Source organism: Rhinolophus ferrumequinum, chromosome 18 (assembly GCF_004115265.2).
Source record: "Rhinolophus ferrumequinum isolate MPI-CBG mRhiFer1 chromosome 18, mRhiFer1_v1.p, whole genome shotgun sequence".
Taxonomy (NCBI): domain Eukaryota; kingdom Metazoa; phylum Chordata; class Mammalia; order Chiroptera; family Rhinolophidae; genus Rhinolophus; species Rhinolophus ferrumequinum.
In genome coordinates, this window is record NC_046301.1 from 6,977,843 (window position 1) to 7,004,841 (window position 26,999).

The 26,999-nt window shown below is 36.2% G+C and overlaps 1 protein-coding gene across 2 annotated transcripts in view; it reads left to right on the plus strand.

The window, feature by feature from the left end:
- FAT4 (FAT atypical cadherin 4) overlaps nucleotides 1–26,999 on the plus strand; it is a 159,362-nt gene that overhangs the window by 88,106 nt on the left and 44,257 nt on the right. For both annotated transcript variants that reach the window (XM_033133778.1, XM_033133779.1), the window contains exons 5-7: nucleotides 3,529–4,451; nucleotides 5,087–5,261; nucleotides 22,087–22,267. In XM_033133778.1, coding sequence (XP_032989669.1) covers nucleotides 3,529–4,451; nucleotides 5,087–5,261; nucleotides 22,087–22,267 — 1,279 coding nt within the window. The remainder of the gene's footprint in view (nucleotides 1–3,528; nucleotides 4,452–5,086; nucleotides 5,262–22,086; nucleotides 22,268–26,999) is intronic.

Genomic DNA, 26,999 nt, shown 5'->3' on the forward strand with positions numbered 1-26,999 from the left:
CTTTATGGAAATATTCTGGCTTTGGTAATTTTTTTGTTACTATTCTAGAAGTAAATCTGTATACTCTTTAAAATACTGGGGAGTTGTAGGGTGTTTTGAGAATTAAATGATTATAATTATCGCTGAGTCAATTCACCTATATGTGCTTGGTACACAGTGCAGGTCATTTGACCTGTGAATGTTTTTCATAGTCCAGTGACTTAATGGCCTTGTTGGAGCTGCTTCACAAAGATGAATGCTACCTGAAGCACTGCCACGTGTTATAGCTTTATGATAAGCTGGCAAATACTCATTCATCATAGAAATAGACAACATTTATGGATTGGGAATAAATGTACACATCTTATAACAGAACTGTAGTTCTGTGCTACATTTCCTGGAGCTAAATAATTCACAAGACTGAAATAGAAATCGAAAAAATATATAATACAACCACATATATATAGTAAAGCTGCTAGAAAGAATCATATAACTAAACCACTTTCAGATCTGAGCACAAATGGTTAGAAATACGGACCATTTTAAGTCTGAAGATCAGGTGGGCTATAAAAGCCCACTAAATTCAATTGGATAAATTATAGAATTAAAAAATAAATGTATTACTGTTTCATGATCCTAATATTAGATATAAAAAGCAGAGGGAGAAAAATGGCCCGAACTCTCTATTTTTCACTTGACTACTACAAATGTTCAGGGAGAATTTTGAGTTTCAATATGTCTACACATATTTTCTGGATGTAGAGCACCTGCCCTAAGTCACTTAGACTTGTCAGAAATGAAAAGTCCTTTTCTGTATAGTGCAATATAGGCAGCTTCCAAGGCCTGTAATTAAAGCAGGAAGGTTTCTATTCCGGAGTTGAGAGATGGTTTTTAGATGGTGTGATATTTTGTGCAAAACTAGTTAATATTTTTATGTACCTTTCCTCAAAGACAATGATAGTTATCATTGGTTCATGTTTAATATTATTAACTTAATATATTTATCAGTATGAATTTGAATATAAATCAATTTTTTCTTTTTTCACAATTCAAGTTAAAGTTTAATAGTTATTACTTCCTCCACTCACCTTCCCCACCAAACTTTTTCCCTAGAAAATAGACTGTTCTACTGTTTACAACAAGGCTATAAAATGTTGGTATCATGTTCTATTTTTGCCTCTGCAGTTTAGTTTTTTACTCAAGGCAGCAGCACACACAGCGGAGGAAGGGTGTTCCGATTGTTGATTTAGTTGATTACTTTCCAGTTGATTTATGTAGAACTGCTAGGCCATCACTTTGTAGCCATGTGCAATTTTGTCAGTATTTTTTATTTCTTTTGATCTTAGGTGTGGAAGATTTTATATGCTTGCATAGAACTAAATTTTAGATCTCTGCTTGTTGGTATTATTTTCATCCAGAAGTTTTTATAACTTTTTTTCAATAATAGTTGTGTCTGACTTTGTGCCTCAAAGAATAAGAATTCAGTATTCACTGATGCATTTAGCCATAGGAAATGCAGAAAATTTCCTTAGAGAGTAATTTGATTAAAAAAATATATACATATAATATAAAATATACCACATGAACATACACATATTAAATCAAATTACTTTCATTTTAATTATTCGTATATAAATTTGTGTGCGTGTTTGTATATATAGCCTTAGAAAATAATATGTTCATGTATTGCACCAGTTGATGGATCTTTTTTTGGCACCAGTGGATGGAACTTTCCTTCCCCCAAACTTGTGGAATTTTAAGTGGAGGGGTTGAAGTAGGCTGTTGACATTGTTCTGTCTAGATCTTAGATTTCTCTTTATCTCTTGCTGGTGAATTGACCGGTGGCCCCTATTAGCTTTATTTATTCATATTTTTCCTGATTCTCAGAGTCCTAAGTATTCTGAACTGTATAACCTCTGCTTTATTCACTTGTGAAATAGTTTTAAATAAACTATGAAGATTAAAAGCCACAACTCATAATGAAGGGAAAAATCCTACCTTTTCAAAGATCTACTCAACCCTTTTTTATCCTAAAAATTTTTGTGAATAAGCCAGTAATCGAAAGTTATCTTCATAAAAATTTCTTGTCTGCATCAATATATAGACAAATGACATTTAATAGAGACCATCAAATCACAGGAAAAGAATAACTCCAGCATTTTTTTTTTTTTTTTTAAAGAACAGGCAGGCCCTGCTTGGTAGAAAAGAAAATCCCATTACTTAATTAAAAGTTGCCTTTGTAAGGAATTTGATGAGTTTCAAGAAAAGGCAAAAGCTAACTCAAGTATTTATGGAGTCCTGAGAAAGAGTAATTTTCAAGGGGAAAAAAAAGTTAAAAAAGGTGATTCGATTGTTCTAGAAGACTCTTGGCAAAGAGTAGACATCATTTCTGACACCTGAATAGTTGTAATTAACTTCAGTAATATAAGAGATATTTGTAAGTGATTTCTGTAACTCAATAGATATTCCTTAGTATAAAATTCCAGAGTATAAAATCTTTGTTAAGGATGGATTATCCAGATACACAATATATTTCTAAGCAAGTCTTACAATATCCTCCAATGTCCCAATGTTTTTTTTTTTTTTTATGATAAAATATTAAAATGCACATGGCATTATGGACCAGTGAAGGAAACAATATTCTGGGTCAGAAGATCTCATTTTTGTTTTCACTGCCTCCCTGTTATTTGCCTTTAAATTATTTACTAAAACAATAGGCTGATTCATTCTCCACATCATCTTTGCTAGAAGAGTGTCTGCCACCATTTTCTGAAATGAGGAATTATATATCATTTTTTTAAAATTAAAAATAACACATGTTCCTAGGAAAATTAGATAAAATATTATCTACATATAGCCTAGTATTTGTGTGAGCACTTATATTTGGAGCCTTTCATGTATACTTTTACTGCTAACATTTCCTTCAAAGAATAATTTTAAAACACATTAAATATACATAATAAAATTTGAGAGAGAGTTCTTTTCACAAAGGCCATTAGCCAGGTGCCTGATAGGAATTAAAAAGTACTTATTGGTCTGACAAGAAATGTAAAAGTTGCCTTAAAGCATCCATGACTAATGCCATACATCAGAAAATTTTATTACCCTCCTCTGAAAATTGGTGTCGGCCTCAATAAATTACTGAAGTTATAAATTTTTGGCTAATAGTATAGAGTGTGGCACTGTTAATGCTGAACCCTCAGGAATTATGCAATAGAAATAAGGAAATGTATAGAAAGACATCCACTCTCTGTAATACTTTTTCCTCTTGTATAATTTAAGCTTTCAACACCATAGTAAATAGCAAGCAGTATATATATCATTTGTTCACCAGATTGTAAACATCTTTTCAGATCAAAAGTTACCGGGAAAAGATTTATGCATATGTATTACTGACAAAGAAAATTAACTGCAGCTAAGTCATCCATGAGGTGTGTTTGGAGGCATCATATATCAAATACGCAGTTTCATATTATAAAAAATTTGGTGCAGCTTACTTTGCAATCGGCACACATTTAAGAAAGTTGAACTTTTCCCCTGTCATTTCAGGGATCAACTCCCAACTGGCTTATAGCATTGCTTCGGGTGACAGCCTGGGGCAGTTTGCAGTGGACAGGGATGGTGTGCTGACGGTCCTGAAACCTTTGGATCGGGAAAGTCAGTCTTTCTACAACCTGGTCATCCAGGTGCATGATCTGCCACAGCCGCCAGCCTCCAGGTTCACCAGCACTGCTCAAGTCTCCATTATTTTGTTGGATGTAAATGATAACCCACCAGCCTTTCTTTCCCCGAAGCTGACCTACATCCCAGAAAACACACCTATTGATACGATTGTTTTCAAAGCTCAAGCAACTGACCCAGACAGTGGCCCAAACAGCTATATTGAGTACACCCTGCTGGATCCCTTGGGGAACAAGTTCAGTATCGGGACCATTGATGGTGAAGTGAAGCTCGCTGGCGAACTGGACCGAGAAGAGGTTTCTAACTATACTCTGACAGTGGTGGCTACAGACAAGGGTCAACCCCCTCTCTCTTCATCCACAGAGGTTGTACTTATGGTACTTGACATCAATGATAATAGCCCTGTTTTTGCACAAGCTTCATATAAAGTGGAGATTAATGAAAACACACTCACTGGAACGGATATAATACACGTCTGTGCAACAGACGGCGATGAAGGTACAAACGGGCAGGTTCGTTATGGCATCGTTGATGGTAACGCCAATCAGGAATTTCGGATTGACTCTGTCACAGGTGCCATCACTGTGGCCAAGCCATTGGATAGAGAAAGGACCCCGACTTACTTTTTAACTGTTCAGGCAACAGATCGGGGCAGTACCCCCAGAACTGATACATCCACTGTCAGCGTTGTTCTACTGGACATAAATGATTTTGTTCCTGTATTTGAGCTATCTCCGTATTCTGTAAATGTCCCTGAGAATTTAGGGACCCTGCCCAGGACAATTCTTCAGGTCAGTATATTTAAAGAAAACAAATATTGTGTTCCTTGTAAGACATCGAATTTAACTGGGATGTTCATGCTTCCCCCACCCTCTTCCTCATTCTCATCCAAATTGCTTCATTGCAGATATGGCAGGTCTTGAAAAGGAACAGTGTATGAAAATTATACGTCAGAACCTGTTGCTTTCCTTGTAGATTAAATACTGCATTTCAGTTCTGTTCTCTTGTGTATACTCATGTTGCACACATTTTTGTATTTGTGTATTTTTGAATTTTGTTTTACTATTAACAGTAATATCTATACATAGTAAGAAAATAAAATGATGTAAAAGTTTGAAGACTTTAATACACACATGGTTCTCCCTTACCCCTTTAGAAATCCAACTACAGATGAAACTGCTGTTGAGAATTTTTGAGCCTTATTCCCAAAATACTAGACATTGGTTTTATGTCTATTTTTACACAAATAATATATGCTACTCTGTACCATTTAATTATTTTACTTGAAACTTAAAAATATGTCTTTGGGACCTTTTGCTATCAGTATATATGATTCTACATCATTATGTTTGATGATACATTTTATTTTCTGGTATAACTTATGCTAGTTCTACTCATTCATGGCCCTTATTCTTCTCTTCTGCAGGTGGTAGCAAGAGATGACGATCAGGGTTCTAACAGCAAAGTCTCCTATGTCCTAGTTGGTGGTAATGAAGACGGTGCGTTTACTCTCTCAGCCAGTGGAGAACTTCGAGTGACACAGAGTTTGGACCGTGAAACCAAGGAGCACTTCGTCTTGACGATCACAGCTATAGATTCAGGTAAGTCTGTTATAACCTTGTTCGGTTGTGAAAAGTGTCTCCATAATGAAAATATTGCTATCTACCCTTAAATTAAACGCTTATTGAAATTTACTAATGCTTGGCAGTCCGATTGTAGCTATATAATTTATAGCACTTACATCACTTAATGAGATTTATATGTAAACGGTAAGGGCTTAAGCACATTACAAAATAAGTTCTATTCCTATAAGACAAAATATTTCTTGCTCGGTCACCTCTGGTATGACCTGGTACTCTACTACTTGAGCCACGTGACATTTCAAGTACTTTAGCTTTGAAAACATCCAGATGGTTCTAACTGGCTATGGAGATAAGAGAATGGGTACAGAGTTCTCCTTTATTGGACCTTAGGTTCTGCAAAATTTTAAGCAGCTGGAATAGGCATTTGATGAGGCCCCACAGAGCTCCAAAAAGTGTATCAGTGAGAGCTCTCCCTGAGTTAGCAATATTATGTACTACCATAGAAATAATGAAAAGCAGTGTATTAGTTTTAGTGTTGGAAATAGTGCTTACGTAAAGTTGTATACTAAGTAGCAAAAAATACAATCTATCTAAAAAAAAAGTAGTATTGTTTACTACTAGTTCGTATTGCATATATTGACTATTCATAAATGTTGAACAGTTCTAATTCAAATTGAAACAGTTACACATTTTTAAAGAATTTTTATGCCTTGAAGAAAGACATAAATATTTGTTGCTTAAATATTTGTTGAGTAAATGAATGATTGAATGAATCATTGATTTCCAAAATATTAATGAATTATGGAATGCTGTCCTTATGTAACATTCATTTATAAAAATTGTCACAACTTACTATTAAAGAATTTAATAATGTTGATTTTTTTTTTAAATTGTGTTGAAATTATTTGAAGCCAGGCTAATTTGTTAGAACCTCAAATGACTGAGATTAAAAATAAATACACACACACACACACACACACACACACACACACACACACAGACACGGTGCCAAAAAAATGTGTACATGTTTCAAGAAAGGAAAAAGCTATTATTAAAATTGTAATAATATATACCAAAAACAAAAGATGAACACAAGTCACGTATGACTGCTGTAATTACAAGAGGGGCTCAAAGTGGTTACCCTCAGCGTAATTTTAATAGTTTTTTCCTTTCCTAAAGTATGTATACATTTTTTGACACCCTGTGTGTGTGTGTGTGTGTGTGTGTGTGTGTGTACACATATATATGTACACATATATACACACACACATATGTGTATACACTTATGTAGATGTGTGGATACTGATACAGAAGATCAACTTTGAGTTTTCAAATGAATTGTTTTTTACTGTTATTGAAATGTTTTTAATTGATATAATGTATTAATATTGTTGTTCTATATGACCAATTTCAGAGTATATGATATATTGTTTTATTTTACTGCTTCTCATAAAAGAGGAGGAAATGTTGAGATTATGGGTAATGATAGATTTTATGTTAAGTATTCAGACGATAGCCTGACTCATTATTAACTGAGACCATGCTCTTGCTCTGTATCACTTGCATTTACTTTTGGGAGTGTAATTTTCTGAGACTATTGGTTTATGAAAGAAAGCAAGATTCTTAAGTGTTTTTTTTTTTTTTAATGTGTGTGAATGACCATTTTGATTGTACGGCACTATGAAATCCTACAGACGGTTGAGCAGAATGCAGTGTGGTAACCAGGATGACCTGAAGGATGTTGCCTTAGGTGTGTGGTGGGCACCATGCTGCACCATCAGCGGCGCCAAGGGTGAGCGTTCTCATGTGAGAAATGCAGCCAGTGCCCCATTGCTCCAGTCTCTCCCCTATTTCAGCAGTTACCCGGAGCGGAGAGAGGATGGAACTGAGCAGGGAGGGTAGGGATTGAGTTACTTAGAACCATGGTTATTACTGAAACATCTCAGTCTCAGCTTCTCTGTCCAGTTACAACTGGAAACGTGCGGGCGATTCTAGGTACGCAGCAATGGGGGGCCTTAGTGGAGATGACCCCGGGAGGAAAACTCAGGCCCAGGAGTCGAGTTCGCTAAAGGACCAGTCACTAGCAAACTGGTGGCCCAGGGGGTGTCACACATAGGTCATCCCAGGGTGGGGAGCGGGATGTGGTTGTGCGAGGGGAGCAGTGCGGGTGACCTGGGATGGCGGGGCACAGCCCACAGAAGTGCTCCGTCGGAGGATTTGTACTTTGGCACATTCTGAGTCAAAAGCCATGGCAGGGAAAGAATGTAACCGTGTCCACAAAGTGCCTGTTTTCCACCAAATAACTGTGAGAGTTTAAAAATCATTTTGTGTGCTTGTGCAGCCAAGGGTGGGGGATATTGTGAAAGAGAAGAGTGGTTGTTTTTATTTTTTGTTTCTGATATCGGTGTCATGCGGTGTGCCAGGTATTACAGACACTAACCATGTCTACACATTACTTTTCTTATCAGCTCAAAGATTTAGGTGTTTTTAGTTCCACTTACAGTAAACCCAAGCTCAGGTGGTTAAATAACTTGCCTAGGATAATAAGCTAAGAAGTACAGTGGTACCTTGATTTTCGAACGTAATCTGTTCTGGAAAACTGTTCGAGTTCTGAAATGTTTGAAAACCGAGGCATGGTTTCACCATAGAAAGTAATGCAAAATGAATCAATCCATTCCAGACCTTTAAAATCAACTCCTACACCTTCAAATTTAGCATGAATTTTACTCTCTAATGATACCATGGATCTATAAAATTTATGACGTTCGTAAATCGAAATGTTCGTCAATGGATATATTCAAAAACCAAGGTACTACTGTAGTAGGATTCAGACCCTAGCATATCTGACTTCCAGGTTCAGGGTGTACAGAAGAGTTTACTGTGTGGGTAAGTACAATTTGAAAAAAAAAGTCATTTCCAAAATTATTTTATTTGCAAAGCAAGGTCAATAACAGTCTATGTAATATAATGGTAAAGCCTTTGAAATTGAATTGATCTCAATTTTTCTCTGTGATTCAGGCAAGGTGTTTCTTGCAATCTCAGTATCTTCCTCAGTAAAATGGGGACAGTAGTAATTACAAATAGCTTATTGTAAGGTTTTATTAATACATGTTAAATTGTTAAATATGCCCATCACATAGTATCTGTAGTGATTTTGATAAGACTCGTGACCTGTGCAATTTAAACATTTTAAAAATCTTAGAACTTTTTGCCTTGTTCCTTACTACATAAGTATCTTATTAAAAAAAATAATGGATTGGTTTAAAAAACATTTTTTAAATTGCAGTTCACATTAGTTTCACTTTTGATATTACTACATTAGGAATTTCTTTTGTGTATCAGATATTTCGTTTCAAACTTCCAAAGAATAAATTGCATAGTAAGTGTTTAACCATTTAAAAAGACCACAGATTTTGAAAATTGTACTTGAGCCAAATCATGGTGAAGGAGGATTTTTGCGGGCTAACCAGAAAGCTTAACCACCACTTGTGATGCTGTTTCTCCATCAAAGTGACAACAAAAAAGGGACATTTTATGAGGGCAAAGAGCAAGAACGAAAGGAAACTTGAAGTGATGGCCTTAAAAACATTCTCTTCTGATAGGCAGGGTGCCTCAGCCTGTGGGGAGGAGCTTTCAGGCGATTCGGTAAAACATGGTTCAAACTGTGCAAACTCAGCCAGAACCAAGTCCTGGTTCAGTGAGCTCCTGGTGCCGGCAGCCTTGGTTCTGAAACAACTCGGGGACCTAGAATTCTTACTATGAGGACACATAATAGAAACGTAATTCTAATTTCTATGAAGGACTGTTGCCATTACATGAGAAGTGTGTAGATTCTGCCCACTATGTATTGAGATAGGAGAGTTAGGAATTATGGAGAGGGAAAATTCAGATTACCAGTAAAACGAAGGTATTTGGAAGTTTGTCATTCAAGGCCTTAAATATGGCACCAGGGTGTGTGACACAGGGCGCAGAGACGAGACTCAGTGGCACTAGCATCTCAGGTCACAGATTTAGGTGGTCCTGGAAGTTAGAGAATTCATTGAACTTTGCCCCGAAGCACAGATTTTTTAGGAATTTTCCTTTTCTTTTTTGACTTGTGCTGAAATGGACTGGTGTTTCTGAAGCCGCTGATGTGAAGTATTCAGTTAGGGGTCTGAAGATCATTTATAGGGATCACGCAGAAAGCAATCAGAAATTGTGAGGGAGGTTGGGTTAGATGATCTTAAAGTCATTAAAACTCATATATGGCCATGATTTTATGTTTAATTCCTATGCATACTTTTGGTACAGTATTATAAATAATCATTTTAAGGGAGAATGTGAGAGTTATAGATATCAGGCTTCAGATTCGGCAGATTAATCCTATATTCCAGAAATGAAGTCTCTTGACACAGGATATAAAATACATATTCACTGTTGTGATTTAAAATTCAAATGGGTAGATGACATGAGAAAATTCAGAAAAATATGGCAGCTTTTAGATCCCAGATGCCATGTTATTCTCAAATTTGCAATGTTCTAAGAACCCGGAAAATATCAAAGTGTTCTAAATAAGAAGAAATGTTTGACAGTTTTATTCCTTAGCTCACAAATCACTTTTACTTTACTCTTTTTAAATTCTTACCTGATGTCAGCTCAAAGATGGGTCAACTTTGGCAATATGGCAGAAACTGAAACAGCAGCATTTTTTTTTTTTAAATCAGAAAACCTCTAAATCTTTGAATATTTTTTAGAGAAAATATGAGCATTCCACTATCATCATATTTTCATTTACTGACTGCCTGGCTAAAAAGTAGCACATCTGGAAACTCTCTCACTACTCCTGTCTACTGCCTAAACCGAGCTACTAAACCACACTATTGTGTGTGCAGGGGACTGAATGGCACATTGCTAACTAACAAAACCGGACAGGGTATCATAATTCTACCTCGGTTTCTTTCCCTATAGCATTAAATTACTAAACAGCAACTTAATGAGTTGAGACTACAACTCAATTAAAGATGATATTTTGTTTAACTCTAATTTAAAGTATGGATAACTCTGCCTTCATTCTCTATTACTTACTATTATGTCTTCTAGAGCGACGGACTGTAGCAAGTAGACATTCCCAGGAGCTAAAGCTCCAATCCGGCGTGGTGATGCAGGGTTCCTTCTAAGTGGTTCCTTCTAAGTGGGGTGCTGGTTTTAAAGCAGTCAGTGCCCTTCACGCGGTTTGGCATTTTGTTCCCAAGTAGTGGCCTTACGAGAGTTTTTCTTACCACTTTCTCATATGTGCAATGAATAAGATAATGTTTTAAATATAGTAAGTGGCAGGAATTCATCAGGGAACCCAGAGCAATTTACAAAATGGAAGTATATCCTAGAGGTAAAGACATAACTTTCGAGTTAAAAAAGTTTCAAATCCCACCTCTGCCATTTTCTAGCTGCATGACCTTGGACATGTTCATGCCTATAGAATAGAAATACTAATACCTACTTGAAAAACTTATTGGCAGGAATAAATAAGAGAAAGACTTATTTTAGCTATTAATAGTATTCAACATGTTTGCTGGGCATCTCAAGCTTAGTAAGGCCAAATACAACTTTCAGATTTCTTTCTAACCCCCAACCTCCATAAATAACCTCTGTCTACAATTTCCTAATTGCTAAAGGCAAACCTTGTTATCATTTTCCATTCCCCTTTCTCTGTATCCCACATCCTTAAGTCCATTTACACGTAGACTCTTCTTCTAATAATATATATATATATATATGTAGATATACAAATAAATTGTCCTGAATTTTATCCACTTTTCTTCATTTCCACTACCACTACCTTAGCCTCAGCCAGAGCTAATATGCTCGCTTCCTGACTGCCTAGTGTTACTCATCCTCCAACAAGCAGCTCATACACTTTAAAACCATGAATTCAATCATCATGCCCCATCGCTTGCTGAAAAGCCCTTCAGTGGTTTCCAACAATAAAACTTCAGTGTCTTACCATTGACCACGTGGCGTTAAGTGACCTGGCCTCTGTCCACTTATCTGACCTTTTCTGTCACTACCCGCTGTCACCTTTATCAGGTGATACCCACCAGGCTAAACTGGGCAGGCTCAACATTGTCACCTCCCAGCTCCGTGGTTAGTGTCTTCATGTTGATAAGTTGAAATCAGCTGACGTGGTAGGATTTATACTACAGAAATCATCAAATACTATATGAATTGCGGTGACTTGCTTCTGGAGAGCAATTGCTGAACATTTACTGCAAGGCAAATTGCCGGTGCCATTTTTGTTGTTGTTGTGGTTTTATGGGAGAACACATTCATGTGTTGGTCATTTGTCATTATATATAAGTAAAATGTCCACTTCTCAGAGAGGACGTATCTGACCGCCAATCTAATGGTCCCACTTACCCTCTCTCCAGTGTGACTCTCCATCACTAACCTTGTGATTTCTTCTTTATATAAATTGCTACCTTAAATTATATGCTTATATTTAATATAATATACATTAATATGTGTAATTTGTTTACCCTATCAATATCTATCATCCTTCCAGTGGATGTAAACTTCCTGTCTTTTTCAAAACTGAATTCTTGGAAACACCCAGAACAGACCCTGTAACATAGTAGGTGCTTAAAAAACATTTGTTGAATGAATGAATGATTCAGTGAGTAAAAAAATGATAATTAGTTATCAATTAATAACCATCGTGTTATTTCAACATGCAGTTGTTATTTCATATTAATTTACCATACCGATATTTAGTTTATTGTTACATATTTATTACTTGAAGATTTTTCAAAGGAACTACGAAAAGGAAAAGCGCAGATCTTTTAACTCACGGCTGAAATCCCAGAAGTTTTTGCTACATTGGTTGTGGTCATTCAAATTGACCTTTGCTTTGAAAAGCAGCACAAGTGTTCAATGCTCTGTGCTGTTTAGTACGATGTGATAAATTGCAGTCATATGTAAGGACCCATTGAAGCATTTTACAGCTTTAATTCAGTTTCAAGTGCTTAAAATACTGTTTGAGCTATATTCTCATGACTCTCCCTGGACCTCTGGCTCTTATTCAATTCTCTTATCTACTAGATGTTTCTAGGTAAATCTTATCTCTACTCCATGCTGTGCTGCTTACCTTCCATATCTCCCAAATACACAGCACCTTTTCAGCTACAAAATAGATATCAGATATGTGGTTTTGGCTTTCTTCATATAGTTTAATTACATACAAGGGCCTATGACTCTTTACATAAACAATATGAAAAATTTTGCTTGTTTCGATTTCTGTTATGGCAAGTTTGGTATTTAAGAAACTATTCCAATAAATATGCATCTATACAAGTAATTTTTCCTATTCTTTTAGGAAGAAAATAATAACATAATATGATCTTGTGCCCTCACCAGTAAATCCAAAATCTGTGAGCCATTAATATATGCCACTACTCTTTCAGGGGACTGAATTAGTATCCAAGAGAGCAGTGAAACAAGATGATATGACAAGACAGGGATGTTACAGTTATGGTTCAGTATGTAATATGGAAGGATTTTTAAGAGAATGAAAAAACTTTATGTTAAAACTTACATTACATATGAAAAAAACGGAAAGTTAGAGAAATCTCATGTAAAATGATGACTTTATAACCAGAAGACTTCTTGGAGGCGAGCCCGCTCGTTTCCTTTATTTTCCAGATAGGGGAATTGAAGCCTTGAATAATTAGGCAGTTTGCCAGAGCCTGCGACCCAGAATGGCAGGCAGAGTTAAGAACAATACCAAGGATTTCAGCCTTTCACCTGCATTCTTGCTTACCCGTACTGTATTTTAAAATCAGGATCTGCTGACTCCCTGCATAACGTAGATTTCCAAAAATGCAATTTTAAGAATTTTTTTCTATTCATTTTACTTTAATGAATGAAACATTTAATGTTATTTTTCTTTCTTCAAATAAATAAATGCAATGTTTCAAAATATTTTTAAGTAAAGCCAAATTAATTGGAATCAGAAATTTCAATACTGATCTTTTGAAACAAGCTTAAGTTTAGGCATTGTTCAAATGAAATGCTAAGCAGGAGAAGACATTAAAAATTCATTAGGCTTTACAGGTGGAAGATGATAATATTGCCAATTTTCACTGCCAGTTGTCATTTTGCATTTATTAAAATCAAATTATGATGCTAATTTAATAGACCTTATAAGTGAATTTTGATTATAGTCAATGAGACTCTTATGCTTCTAATGAGCTATATTAATATGTAACAAGTATCTTGATATTGTTTTGTTAGAAAATATTTACAGAACAGTCTCTTCACATATTCTTCTAGGTACTTCTTCTAGGTACTGGAGATCAGTGGTGAAAAAGTACACATCCTCATCCTCATACAGGTTACTTTCTAGATAAAATAGGCGATACACAAAATATAATGTATAGACCACCAGTGATACGAGATATCATGAATTTAAATAAAGCAGGTTAAGTGGATAGAGAGTGGGGAATTGGACGTGTTAGTTTTGATAGTACAGAGAGTTAAGGAAGTGAAATGTGAAGCTTTGGGTAAATAGTGTTCCTTGCAGATGAAACAGCCCTGAGGCAGGGCTGACTTTGTCACATCCAGAGAACAGGGAGGGGGACGAGAATAAAAAAGCAGAAAAGGCTTGGAAGATGAAGCAGACAAGGCTAGATCACAAGGGCCTTTTCAGTTGGGTAAGGAGCCTTAATTTTATTCAGAGAGTTGAGAAGAAGCCTTGTTGGGGCTTTCAACAGAGGAGAAACAGGAGATTTGGGAAAGATCTGTTGTGTGGGAGTTGTGGAGAACAAGAATAGAAATAGAGTTGATGACTAAGAGGCCATTATAGCAGTCTCTGCGAGAGCTGATAGTGTTTGAAATTAGATGACAATGAAAGGTGATGTCAAGTAGGTGTATAGTTTATCCAATTTGAAGGCTGAGCCAGTTGGACTTGATGGAATGGCAGGTGTACGAAGTTAGGAAAAGGGATATATCAAGTATGAGTCCTACATTATTGCCCCAAGAAATTTGAAGATGTGGAAAGAAAAGACTTCAGGACAGATTACCAATAATTATTTTTTGGATGTTTTTGGATATTATGAGATATCCTGAGGAGATGTCAGGTAGATAGTTAGCTATAAAAGTTTAGTTCTCAAGGAGGACATTTGAGTAGAAATTCAACTTGGAACATCATAACCTTTAGATGATATTAATTGTGTGAATACCGAGTACTTGTATGTACCAGAATTTGTACTATATCATCCCATTTAATCTCACAACAGCCCTGTAAATTAGATACCATGATTGTATGGATTAAAAGAAAAACAGAAACAAAACAGTATTAGAGAAGGTACGCAACCTGACCTAGGCACGCAGCTCTTTATCAGTGAAAATAGGATTTGAAGCCAGTCAACCTGATCAAGGCGACAGTTTCTTAACCACCATTGACTGCTTCCCACCGATTTGCTTGTCTACCATGCTATCTTTTATATAGACCATATTTATAAGACTTTCTTCTCTTTGGGTTTAATATTATTTTTATTAGAAAGAACATTGGCTTATGAAGCAAAAAATAAATAAATAAATAACAAAAACACCACCTTATGGTTTTCTGCCATTAAAGCAGCTAGTAAAATAAGAATTTTAATAAATTTGAAATCAAAGGATTACTCTCCTTACCAAATCAGGAGATGCATATCCAAGGTTTTATAAAGCATAGAATGCCAAGCAAATGTTTGAAATTAGACTAAGATTATATAATATTCATGATATATACAAACGTGCACATATAGTGAGTGTGTGTATGTGTGTACATTTAATTTAATCTATACACAAATCAAATATATTATCCTTTGTCTATCTGTGCTCAGTATAATATACTAAAGGGACATAAAGATATTTTGGCAATAGATTTGGCCAAAAGGTTTAGTTATGAAGTATCTATGTGTCAGCATAATGAATAGGTCTAAGTTCAGTTATCAGCATTTCTAATTAAGGGCATTTATCATCTGACTGAAAGAGGGAATAAACTTCATTCTTATGCAGGGATTGGAAATTACTTTTTAATGGAGGGGGAACATGATGCTTTTGCAAAAGTTAATTCTAAAAACTAAAAGGCCTAATCACCATGCTTTATTTTTTTGGTGAGGATGATGACATTTTGAATTAATACTGTCTGTCACATTGTTTAGTTGAGAAGCTCATTGTGCTGCAAATGGCTCTGGAATCAAAAGAGAGGTCAGAAATGTAGAATATGACATTTTACATCTGTAGACAGTTGTTTTTTGTCACTAATACTGCATTTTGTCACTGTTATTTGTGGGAAAATGTTAGAGAAGAGCTTGCCTTGTCTATCTTGATGAACATTTTTAATAAGGAAAATTGCTTGAGAATTTTCTATGGGCACCAGTAATTCCATAAATCAGACAGTGCTGGGTTCCCTTCAATTCCTGGAAATTGATTAATTACATTTCATTTGCTTCTGTATTTGAGTCTGAGGCAGTTTATGTTATTTCCAATGGAGTTGTTAAAAGAAAAACTTTCCACAGACAATTTACTGAACTACTAGGTTTTTATTCAACAATTCATGAATCAAGCAGCTTCTAATCTAGCAGATCGAAAGGAGCTTTGAAGAGCCCTACAAGGCAAGAGGCTTTTGTAGACCAAAGTGAGCGGGAACAGGAAGTTACCTTGGGCATTTGCTGCTATGGGAAAGCAGGGCTATTTTCCTCCTGTGGGGCAAAGGAAAGGTTTGGGGCGAGGTCAGGTAACCTGCTGAGCAGGCCTTCTGCTCCTGGGAGAGCGGAGCACAGAAACTTAAGTTCTGGTTTGCTGATACAGGGCATAGCATGAGCGACTCCATGCTGGGCCTAATCTGGTTACTTTAATAAAGAATATTTGTCTTAGATGGGAATTTTGTTTCTGGGATTGATGACTGGTGATTATTTTGCTTCCTCTTATTTCTAGTAGGACTTCTGTACCGTACTTAGTACATACTATAGTAATACTGACATCAGTATTACTGTAAATCATTTATTTACATTATTTTCTTTAAATCAGCTGAGAAAAGTTTTCCTATGTGGAATTTAATTTGTGTATTCAGATAACAATGCAAAAAAGAAATTTAATTTCCAAAATTCTTTTAAATAAGAGCTAGAATTGCCATTATGTTGAATAGAATTAAAATTTGATAAAATACTTTTATTCCTCATTTACTTTATATAAGCTATGAATCTGAATACAGCAAGGAAACACAATTTTGAAACGGAAATAAACAATTTGCAATATTAAAAAGTAGTTTATGTAGACAAACTTTAAATATTATAGAAAGTAACTTGATCTCATAGTGAAGAATTTTTCCAAAAGTCCTCCACATATTCCATAGATATATAATTTGATATTTTCACTAAGTAGGTAGGAGGCAGGTTGTGTTTAGAATTTGGTGGTAACCGCTAGTGTTTCAGAGCTTTACTATGTATGGAGAGCCTTTTTGAATGTCCTCTAAAAAGTAATTCCTTGTGACCTGTTTTTTGTGGGGGATAAAATATTTAGTTAACATTATATCTTAGTTTATAAATTTTTAAAATTGTGGTAAAATATACATAACATAAAATGTGCCATTTTAACAATTTAAAGTGTACAGTTCAGTGGCATTAGTACATTCACATAATTGTGCAACATAACAATGCCATTTTTATAACATTACTAAATAGTTTCTTTAGTTTTACTTGTCACCTCTATTTTATGTAAGAGTTTATATTAAAGGAATATGGTGTTTTTGATAAATATTCTTTCAGAAGTAATTAAAAATCATGAGTTACTTAAGTGTGTACACCTAATTTATATAAACTTATTTGTATAACTAATTAGCAGTAATAAACTGTATTATAAAACGGAATTTTTAAAATACAAAGCCATTGGTCATACTTAAAATATTCCATACTTTTTCTCTGTGTACATTATCTGGATTCAAATTTAAATCTAACCATATAATCTTCAGTGTTAATATAGAATGGCTGAATTTCAATACATTTTCAGTGGATGGCTTTCTTACGGTGAGAACACACTTCATGGGAAAAAAGAAGCTAATACTTCATTACAGCAAACACTACCAGTCAGGGGACACGTTCACCAAATGTCTGATGTCAAGAATGGAATCGGCTTTGTTGTAAAACAACAGATTTCAGTTCAGCAAAAATTCTATTTCTGCTGAATAGTTTTTCAGGAAAGTTTCAGGAAAGTATGTTTCATTTATAGGAGCTAACATAAAAAATGTAATCTGCCTGCAAGATGAACATTAGTAAGTCATTTAGACTCATTCATTACACTTATTGAAGATGCATTTTCTGATAGCGCAATTGCCTGAAGATGTTTTCTTCTTAAAATCTTATTTTAAATTTCCTTCAACTATATTCATTGATGTATTTGACCTTATTAAGACACCAGTGTTAAAAGGCAATACTAGTTTAATCAAATCCCAAATTCAAAAATATAAAATGTGACTTCCACAAAGCGTGAAACTACCCACAGTGTAACGGATAATAGGAAGATTACGCTGTGAGCAGTCTTCACTGTGTATTTATGTGTATGTGTATGTGTGATTTGTTTTTACATACTTTAAAAAATGTTTTTCAGAATCATGTATTTTTTGCTATTTGCTTTAAAAATTTCAGAAGGTTCCTATCAATTTACCTATGTTTATTTTATATTTATATATAGTATATGCATATATGCACTCATACATATGTATATGTACAATACATATAATTTTACAAATTGAAATCTTAAATTTATTTTATCTTCTGACTGTAATTGTATTAATATTTCGAATGTCCACTGCACCCTCCTACCCTCTACAATTACACATTTCTGAAACCTTGACGTTTTATTTTATTTGTATCTTATACCATTTTCACTGGTTCACTATCCTCTACCAGGAGTGTGTGTTTGCATCCTGCCTCTTCTTTCTGACTGCATCTGGTTCTTATAAATAATCCCAGATGAAATTGAACAGTCTTGCCCTATTACACCACTACCTATATAATTCATCATTATCAAGCCAAACATTGGCCACTAGTATGTGGATGCTTCTCATGGGATTCAGGATTAATTGAGACCCTCTGTTTATAAGTAGTAGACTATCTCCAAAACGTTGACCTTTGTCTGCAGTCTTGTTGTGCGACTGCAGCCTTAGACTAAGGCCTATATTCCCAGATGTATATTTCCAGAGAGTTCAGCTCTTTGAACTTTCAGCTACATAGTCACTAGACCAGATTTCCATATATAGAATCAAAGGAAAAGTTAACACAGATGGAGGACCTGGCCTAATGGCATGTATTATGGGTTTATATAAAGATGAATTAAATAGAATTACTCCTGCTCTCAATCAGATTACAACTTTATAGACAATACGGCAGAAGTACATGGATAACAATAATGTAGAGTAAAACATCTGCAACAAAGTGGCATAGTTTATCTGAACCTAATGAACTGAGAAAAGATTTTTTTTAAGTGTTCAAAATCGGCTCTTTCTGTCCACTATGGATGAATGCTAATAAATTGCTTAAATGCTTTGTATCAAGTTCTTTATTTAAAAAGTAAACAATAATACTTCATGGAATCTGCATGTTAAATGAGTAACACATATATAAAATACTCATATATCAATCTAGTATCAAATAAGTGTTCAATAATATATATACAACTTATGTACGTATGTATATGTACGAGTACATATGTATTTCAGTTTGTATATAAGTATATGGGCTAAGTTTACAGAGAATAATTGTGATTTCTGTTTTTGACATACTGATATTTGGGCTCTTTGGTATGTTGCAAGAGGAGACAACAAATAGTTGGATGTATCAGCCTGGAGCAGAACATTCTGGAGTGAAGATAAAATAATAGTGAATGTTGTGCACCTTGTTATGTGAGATATAACCAAAAAACTTGTTGGGAACCAGGAACATAAGCACCTTAGACCACTTCTTCACACAGTTAAGAGGCAGGTTTCAAAAACAAGCAAACACACACAGAAAAGTAACAAAAACACGGCTTCATCACTGAATTGGCAGATAAGAAGTCCTTCACCTGGCAAGAGGGCTGCAGAAATGGGCTCACGAGGCATAGGGGGCGTTCCCATTTCCTCCCTGCTGCCATCCTGCTGCCTAATGCTGAGAAGCAGTGACTCCCGAGCTCATGCCACCCGGGACAAGTCTAAGGTTGGAGTGTGGGATGGGTAGTAGACCGACCCCAAGAATAAAAGTGAAAAATATTTCAGGCAGAGTTCAAATGTGGGGTTAGTTAAAGCTCAGTAAAAGACTTAGAAATTTAGAACAATGTCTTGGTTAGGTTTTCCTTGTAAAATTGAAAAAAAATAAATAAGACCTGCACGCAAAGGTGCTCAGGGAACAGGGAGTGAGGCAGTGGAAGAATTTGTGCCCCACGTTATCCATTCTTGAAGTGGGAGGAAAATAGGAGGAGTAGAAGCCATATGCTTACAAGTTGGTTGTGGCCGCTAATAAGGGCAGAAGGGGTTCTGAGGGGGAGCGTCCATGCTTCAGAAGACGCCCCATGTGGGTACGGGATCATCTATTGGGCCGCTTCTCCAGCCAGAACCATCTGTTGTCACTTGTGTGCTTTTAAAGTCTTCTGAAACAAATTAGGTATCTTCTGGTATGAAGACAGTGAGATTGAACTGGCTGAAATACTTTCCTGGGTAAACAGTATTTTTCTTTTTGCTTACTAAGTTAGAAAACACATCAGCAACAATATTTATGTAATTTACAGACAAAGAAAGATATCACATGTTCCTGACCAAATGAGTTAGTCATCACTTTATGTGGTTTTCCATATGTGTGTCATCAGACACTTCAGAATACCAACCTTAAAACCTTTGCTTGACAGTTACTGGGTTATTTCTTATTAACAAGTGTAAGCAAGATGGTTAGACACCAATGTGCATATCAGAAATACTCAAGTTTTGTATTTTCAGATTTCCAGTTCAAAACATCTTCCACTAAGCCAGCGTGAAATTTTTGAGAGCTAGATATCTCATATGTTTATACTACAGGGGGACCATTGAGAGGAAAGGATGATTCAGAGTGTTTTCCTGAATAATATTGTCATGGGATTGAGTCGAAAGTTGTATGGCAGAAGAAAAATTCTGAGAACTATGACACAGAAATTTGTTAGATTAAAAATAGATTTTTCCCATGTCAATTTTCCATTTTTCTTATTTGTTAAACAAGTACAAGAACAGTGATTAATACGGAATGCATTTTAATGATATGCTGACCTTCTCCTAAGCATGTTACACTCCCTCAGTACCTCTCTGGGGTAGATTCTGTTCTTATTATTCCCATTTTACACCAGAGGAGACTGAGATTTAGTGAGTTCAGTGTCAGTGAAAGAGATACAAGAGCCCTGCCTCTCCTCCCATCCTTTGCCTCTGGGACCTTGACTAGGTATCCTCTCAATTCTCCTTCCCATGTCATTCCATTTCGCCTCCACAAATGCACAAATTCTCTCTAGTTAAATTTTTTTCTAATTCAACCAGCGGGAGAAATACTAACGTGATTCAGATCATTAGTATACATTTTGCCAAATAGTATATAATTAAACACACATTCAAGAGATTTAGGCTAAATGTTGGCCCTCAGTAATACCCCTGAAAATATTTACCTTAGCTTTAATATGTCCCTTGTGAGAAATTCAAAATCCATGACAAGATGATTGTCTTCAAATGGCCCACAGACTTCAAATGGCAATTAGCTAAGGTCCCTCACAGGATAGGCTTTTCCTGCAGCTCAGGCCTGGTGACATTCTCTGGGCTCAGCTTGTCCAGATCCCAGCACATGTCGCTGAGCTGCACCTGTCCAGCTGCCAGCCACAGCCAAGTCTCAGGGGTCAGATCCCAGCTTCCTCGCTGAGTCCGGACTTATTTTATTTTACGTACATACAGTTAAACAGATCTTCATTGTTTCTATTTAGAGAAATAAAAGTTTGAAAGTGATTTTGGAACCATAACTAAAGGCAGATGATTTGTCTTTTAGTTGTGGGACAACCCACATACTCTAACCAAACCGGGCATCTGACCTTCACCGCTAAGTCTAAAACTCTGTGTGGTACAGACTGTTCAATGTTGGGTTTTCAATATGTGTCCATATCAGAGCTGGAACAGGAAATCAAAATGACTTGTTTTGCATTCATGTTAAATAGTAAATAAATGCAACAAAAATGATTTCAAGTCAGCTCATTGACCTAATGTTATTTCCAGCAAGCAGAAGATTACAGTTTTGAGATATAACCTGCAGCTTCTTTTTTCTGCAAACAAGTATTGATTCGTACAGAAAAGGGGATTTGAAGACCTCAGGAACCCAGCTGACATTTTTGACATTAACAGTGACAGTCCCTGCTAGGAATACAGTTTTCAGACTGCTTTGGTTTACACTAAAGGGGCCAGCTATTCCATGCCCGTGGGTATTCTCCAAATGTGGCTTCTGTTATTTTAATGTGATTTCAGAGAAACCAGTGGTGTCTCTTTTGTGGTGTTTAAATGATACTGTTGTGTTCCACACTGTTGAATCAGCACCTTCAAAATAGAATAAAGTTGATGGACTCTTTTTGTGCAGTATCAGTAGGAAAGAGTTGAGATATTAGTTCATAAATGAAAATATTTTTTGTCACAAAGTTAAAAATCATTCCATCACTTGTCTATGTTTAGAGATTTAACTTGAAAATGTTTCTATAAATATATTCTCTTCAGTAGTGATGTCTACAGCTAATCGTTGCTAAATCTGCTATTATTTTTGTTATTTTTAAATATTAAAATGGCTTGATTTTTGTCTCTTTCTAGGATCTCCTGCCCTGACTGGAACTGGAACAATCAATGTCGTAGTAGATGACATCAACGACAATGTCCCCACTTTTGCCAGTAAAATGTATTTCACCACAATCCCTGAAGATGCACCGACGGGAACAGACGTTTTGTTGGTAAACGCCTCAGATGCTGATGCTTCAACAAATGCAGTTATCAGGTCAGTGCACTTTCCTTTGTAGATTTTGATTACTTTTCTCATTAAACATGAGTCTTTGGATTAAATGAATATAATGCTTAAGTTTGCTAGGTATTTGGTAATGTTAACACATAGCCTTATTGTAGTTATCTATTGTTGAATAACCAACTATGCTTAAAATGAGGATCGAAACAATAATGATTTTATTTATTGTTTTAAACTTTTATTTCATCTATTAATTTTATTTGTAATTTTTATCATTACTCGTGATTTTGTGGTTTAGGGTTAGGGCAGGTTCAGAGGGAGATTCTTCTGAATCATGTGGTTGACTGGTGACACTCAGTGACTGGGTGGTCTGGAGGGTCCAAGATGGCTTCACTCCTGCCGGGGGCCTTGGCGGGGATGGCTAGAAGGTTATGGTGGGCTGGGCCCGTCTGGTCTTGTGGTCGTGGGGCTTGTCAGTGAGATCCCTTAGCAGGGTAGTTGGACTTCTTACAGCTCTGGGCTGTCAAGTGAAAGCTGCCGACACCCTCGACGGCTAGGTCTGGAGTATCATAGCTTGACTTCCTAACTCTGTGTCAGCAGACGTGGCCAGGCAGATTCCCGGGGGTGATCCCAGATCACCTCTGGGTGGAAGGGGCATCCAAGAATTTGGGCCGTTTTTAACCCACCACTACCCCCAATAAGAATGTTTGTGTTTTCTGTTAACAAAGTGTATTTCATTCCTCTTGAATCCTTTTAAAATGGAGATATAATATGGTACCTGTTCAGAGAGGATGAGAAAACAATTGGGTTGTAACATTTGGTTGATCTAGTTTTTTCCCCGTTTTTTTATGCCCATTTTAAATTTTAAAAAATGACAATTTCCAAATTTTCCAGAGAGCAGTGTGAAAGACATAAGTATTTTTTGTCACCCCTATCTACTTCAGGCTGATGTTCGGTAAATGGAGTGGGTTAAATGGCTACGAATGTCATGGGTAAGGAGAGGATTTGAGAGTTCAGAGGAATTATCAGTTCAGGGATCCATGCGCACATCGACATAGTGATGATTTGATTAATGATTTATTTTGTTTATTACTAATTTTCTATTTAAAAAAATTGCTTTGGGAAACTGGCATTTATTTGTCTCTTCCTGTGGGCAGAGATCACTGAGTTAGGCAGGAGATCTCAAGATATTTTTTATTTAGTGAACATTTATTGAGTTGCTAGTATGAATATCAGCGATGAACAAGACAAAGTTTCCACTGTCTTTGAGCCTGCATGCTTTCTGAGGCGGACAATTAAATACAATGTAGATCAGATGACTTCCTATAGTGATGGCATATCACTTGAAAATACAACAGGATAATACGATAGAGAGTGACAAGGGACTTTCTGGTATAATTAACGTGGATGGGGAGTTAATTAACGTGGGCCACCTCTCTGGGGAGGTGGCCTTTAGGCTGGAAGTACTGGGCTGGGAGATGAAGTAAGTTTGGTGTGTTCAACTAGGAAGGGTTGTGAGTCTGGACCAGAGGCAGACAGGGGTCAGGGAGATAGGCAGCTTCCAGATCATGGAGATAAGGCCTTGTACGTCGCGGTAAAGACCTGGGATTTAAAATTTTATTTTTAGGTAGGAAACTACGGTGGATTTTAAATAGGGAGCACCACAACCTGATTTGGATTTGGATTGGATTGGAGGAGGCAAGGCTCGGGGTGGGGCGGGAGAGAGAGAGAGAGACAGAGAGAATTCAAACAGAAAGTGGCATGGCTTTGTGCTAGGGTGGAGAAATGAAAACAGTGAACAGACGTGGGGCGTATGTACATTTGAGATTGTAAAGTGGGAATAAAAGAGAGGTCAAGTGTTTGGCTTGAACACCTGGGCAGACGGTGGTATCTTTTCCGGAAATAGATAGGATTGCAAGAGGCAGACGTTCGGGATAAAGTCGGAGTTCTTATTTGAATACAGTTTGAGCTGACCATTAGTCACTAGCCATGTCAACCAGGACGTTGAAGATATGAATGTGAAGCCCAGGTTCAGGGCCAGATCTGGAGATGCAGATTTGGGAGCCGTCAATGTTTAGCACACATTGAAAACCAAGGAACTGAGTACGCAGTCTTTTGGCGAGAGTCTAGAGAAATAAGGAGATGAGAGGAAGCAACTGTTCGCTGACAATTCTCCCAACACTTAAAAGGCGGGTTTAGGAGGAAGGCAGAGTCACCAAGGGAGCTAAGCAGGTCTGGCTGGAGATAGAAGAGAAACGGACACTGGCACGCATTGTAAAAGGAGGGAAGGCTATGCACAAGCTTCTCTCTGAAGGCTGGGACCTACTTCCAAGAAAAGAGCTGAATTCCCAGACTGAAACATTAAGGATTGGGAAAATGTCTGCTCAAGTTTGGGTCACTGCTTAGTACCACCTGGAGACAGGCTGGTGCCACTTACCTTCTTCCTGCTTGGAGCTGCAAAAGGTCAGTAAATACCACCTTCTTTACTTGTTCTGCATCAAAGCATGGAAATAATGGAACCCATACCCTAAGAATTCACTAAGTCCTCAGCGCAGTGCTCAGAGTAGAGCCGTGGGAATTACGCTGTGTAGAAGCGCATCCTGCCTCCACTATTCCTATTGATAGTGCAGCTTATTTAACATGTCTGGATGTCAGTTTTTTTTACCAGTGGAATAGGTATACTAATAATAAAACTGACTTTATAGAGTTATTACAAGGATAAATAAAACCTTTAACTGAACTACTTAAAATAGAGCCTGGAACAAAACAGACTGCCTACCCGCCAACCCAGAGTGTCCTAGTCCATGCCAAGCAGGTTCCTCTCCCTGTCTTCTCTTCGTGCTCAGTAAGTTTATGACAGTTTTGGAAGTGATGTCCTACTCACTGTACTAGTAGAACCTAGTAAATCTTTATCTGGAAGCAGAGGAGACTCACTCTAAAGAGAGCACTCATCTGCAGTGTTTGAATACCTGAGTGTGAAGGTGCATGTTTTACAAATTGATCCCTACATCCAGTTGCTAGAATAAAATGCGAGGATTCTATGATGTTTTTTCTAATGTATGTCAAAATTTCACTGCTGAATGTTATCCTATGTTAGTGAGCAAAGCAGATCACTGTCAAGTTGGCCTGGAAAATCCTGTTACATTTTCAGAATGTTTTACAAAGTCGTACCGGTAGGTCTGATGTGATTGTTTGGATTTAATAGTATGTATTTTGGTTGTTGGGTTGACTGGTTGGATTTTCTTCTTCCTTTAATATCAGAGAATTAACTTCATACTTTTACATTCACTAAAATCTATAAAACCTACCTGTGAAAATCTTCAAATGATTCTATTCTCATACAGTCAGATAAAATAAATAAGATTAAAGCTATTTTTATCTTGTAAAAACTACTAAATACACTTTTAAATTAACTTAGCACAATTATTACAGCTTAAATTAAAAATAGTCTAATAGATAAAGTAAGTTGCTTTGCTAACCTAAGCCTATTTACTCTGGCCCGATAACTTTTTAATGGAATATAATATACTTTTGTTAGATGTTAATCACTCCTTGCTATTAATGGAATTTGGGAGAAAATCCATTCTTCTGATTAACAGAACTATTTTATATTAATTTTTATATTGCCTACTTAAATATTACATATTTACATATTACATATTTAAGTCATTTACCTAATACCTATGGGTCTCTCATGGCATAACCCTTTATGTGTTATATTCATTGATTTTCCCTTACGGTCTACCATGATCTTGTACGGAGCAGACATCCAAGAAATACCTCTTTTTATTTTTCTTTCTATCCATTTGATCAAGCTATGTATTTTTTTTATGAATGGTGCCTGTACTTTGAGTTACACTTTACTTCACTTTTAATTCTTTCCCTTCTAGTCAACTACCCTGCATTAATTCCTAGTCTGTATCTACTTTATATCTTTGCTTCCCAGACACCTATTCCAGAACTTAGCTTTTATAGGCATGTATCCCCTTCTCTCTGAACTGGCCAAACTTCCATTGAAACCTCACTTCTAATTATTTTATGTCACAACACTGGAGAAAGTCCCAGAACAATATTGACAAGGTCAGCATCCAAGGGCACATCCCTTACTCTGTGCTTCTAATCCCATCCCATTGAATTTCCTCCAAATCTCTAATTCAACAGTTACTGCACTTCTCTCATGGATATCCAAGTTATTCTCTTCCTTGGATCATATCTTTATGCCTACAGAAATGCTCAGAATATCTGGTATTGAATTCTGGTTCCTTCATTTACCTACCATAACTTAGGAGAAAGTCATTTTAGTATCTCCAAGGTTCAATATATTCATCAGTAAAACTAGAGATAAGAATTGCTACTTTAAAATGTGTGACAGTTAAACATATATTTACCACCTACGATGTGCCAAGTAATATGTATGGAATCAGTTAGTATGTATGACTGTCTCTAACACAATTATTGGGACATAGAGTCACTAAGTTAATGTTAGTTTTTGTTCTTTTTATCTTTCTCATGTCTATTTAATTTCTAACACATTCTTCCTTGCACAATGCCGGCAATATAACAGTGATTGTTATCTAAATAAATGCATTGAATGAATGACTCTAATATTTTTTAGAACTCCTGCTTTCACTCATTTTTTCCCCACGTTTTTGAGAAGGTGGGTCACTACTTCACATTTTCTCTGGTCATTTATTCCTGAACATCTTTCCATCTGATTTTCTCTTCCATTGCTTTACCAAAAAATAGTCTATCCAAAGAGTTTCCTGAA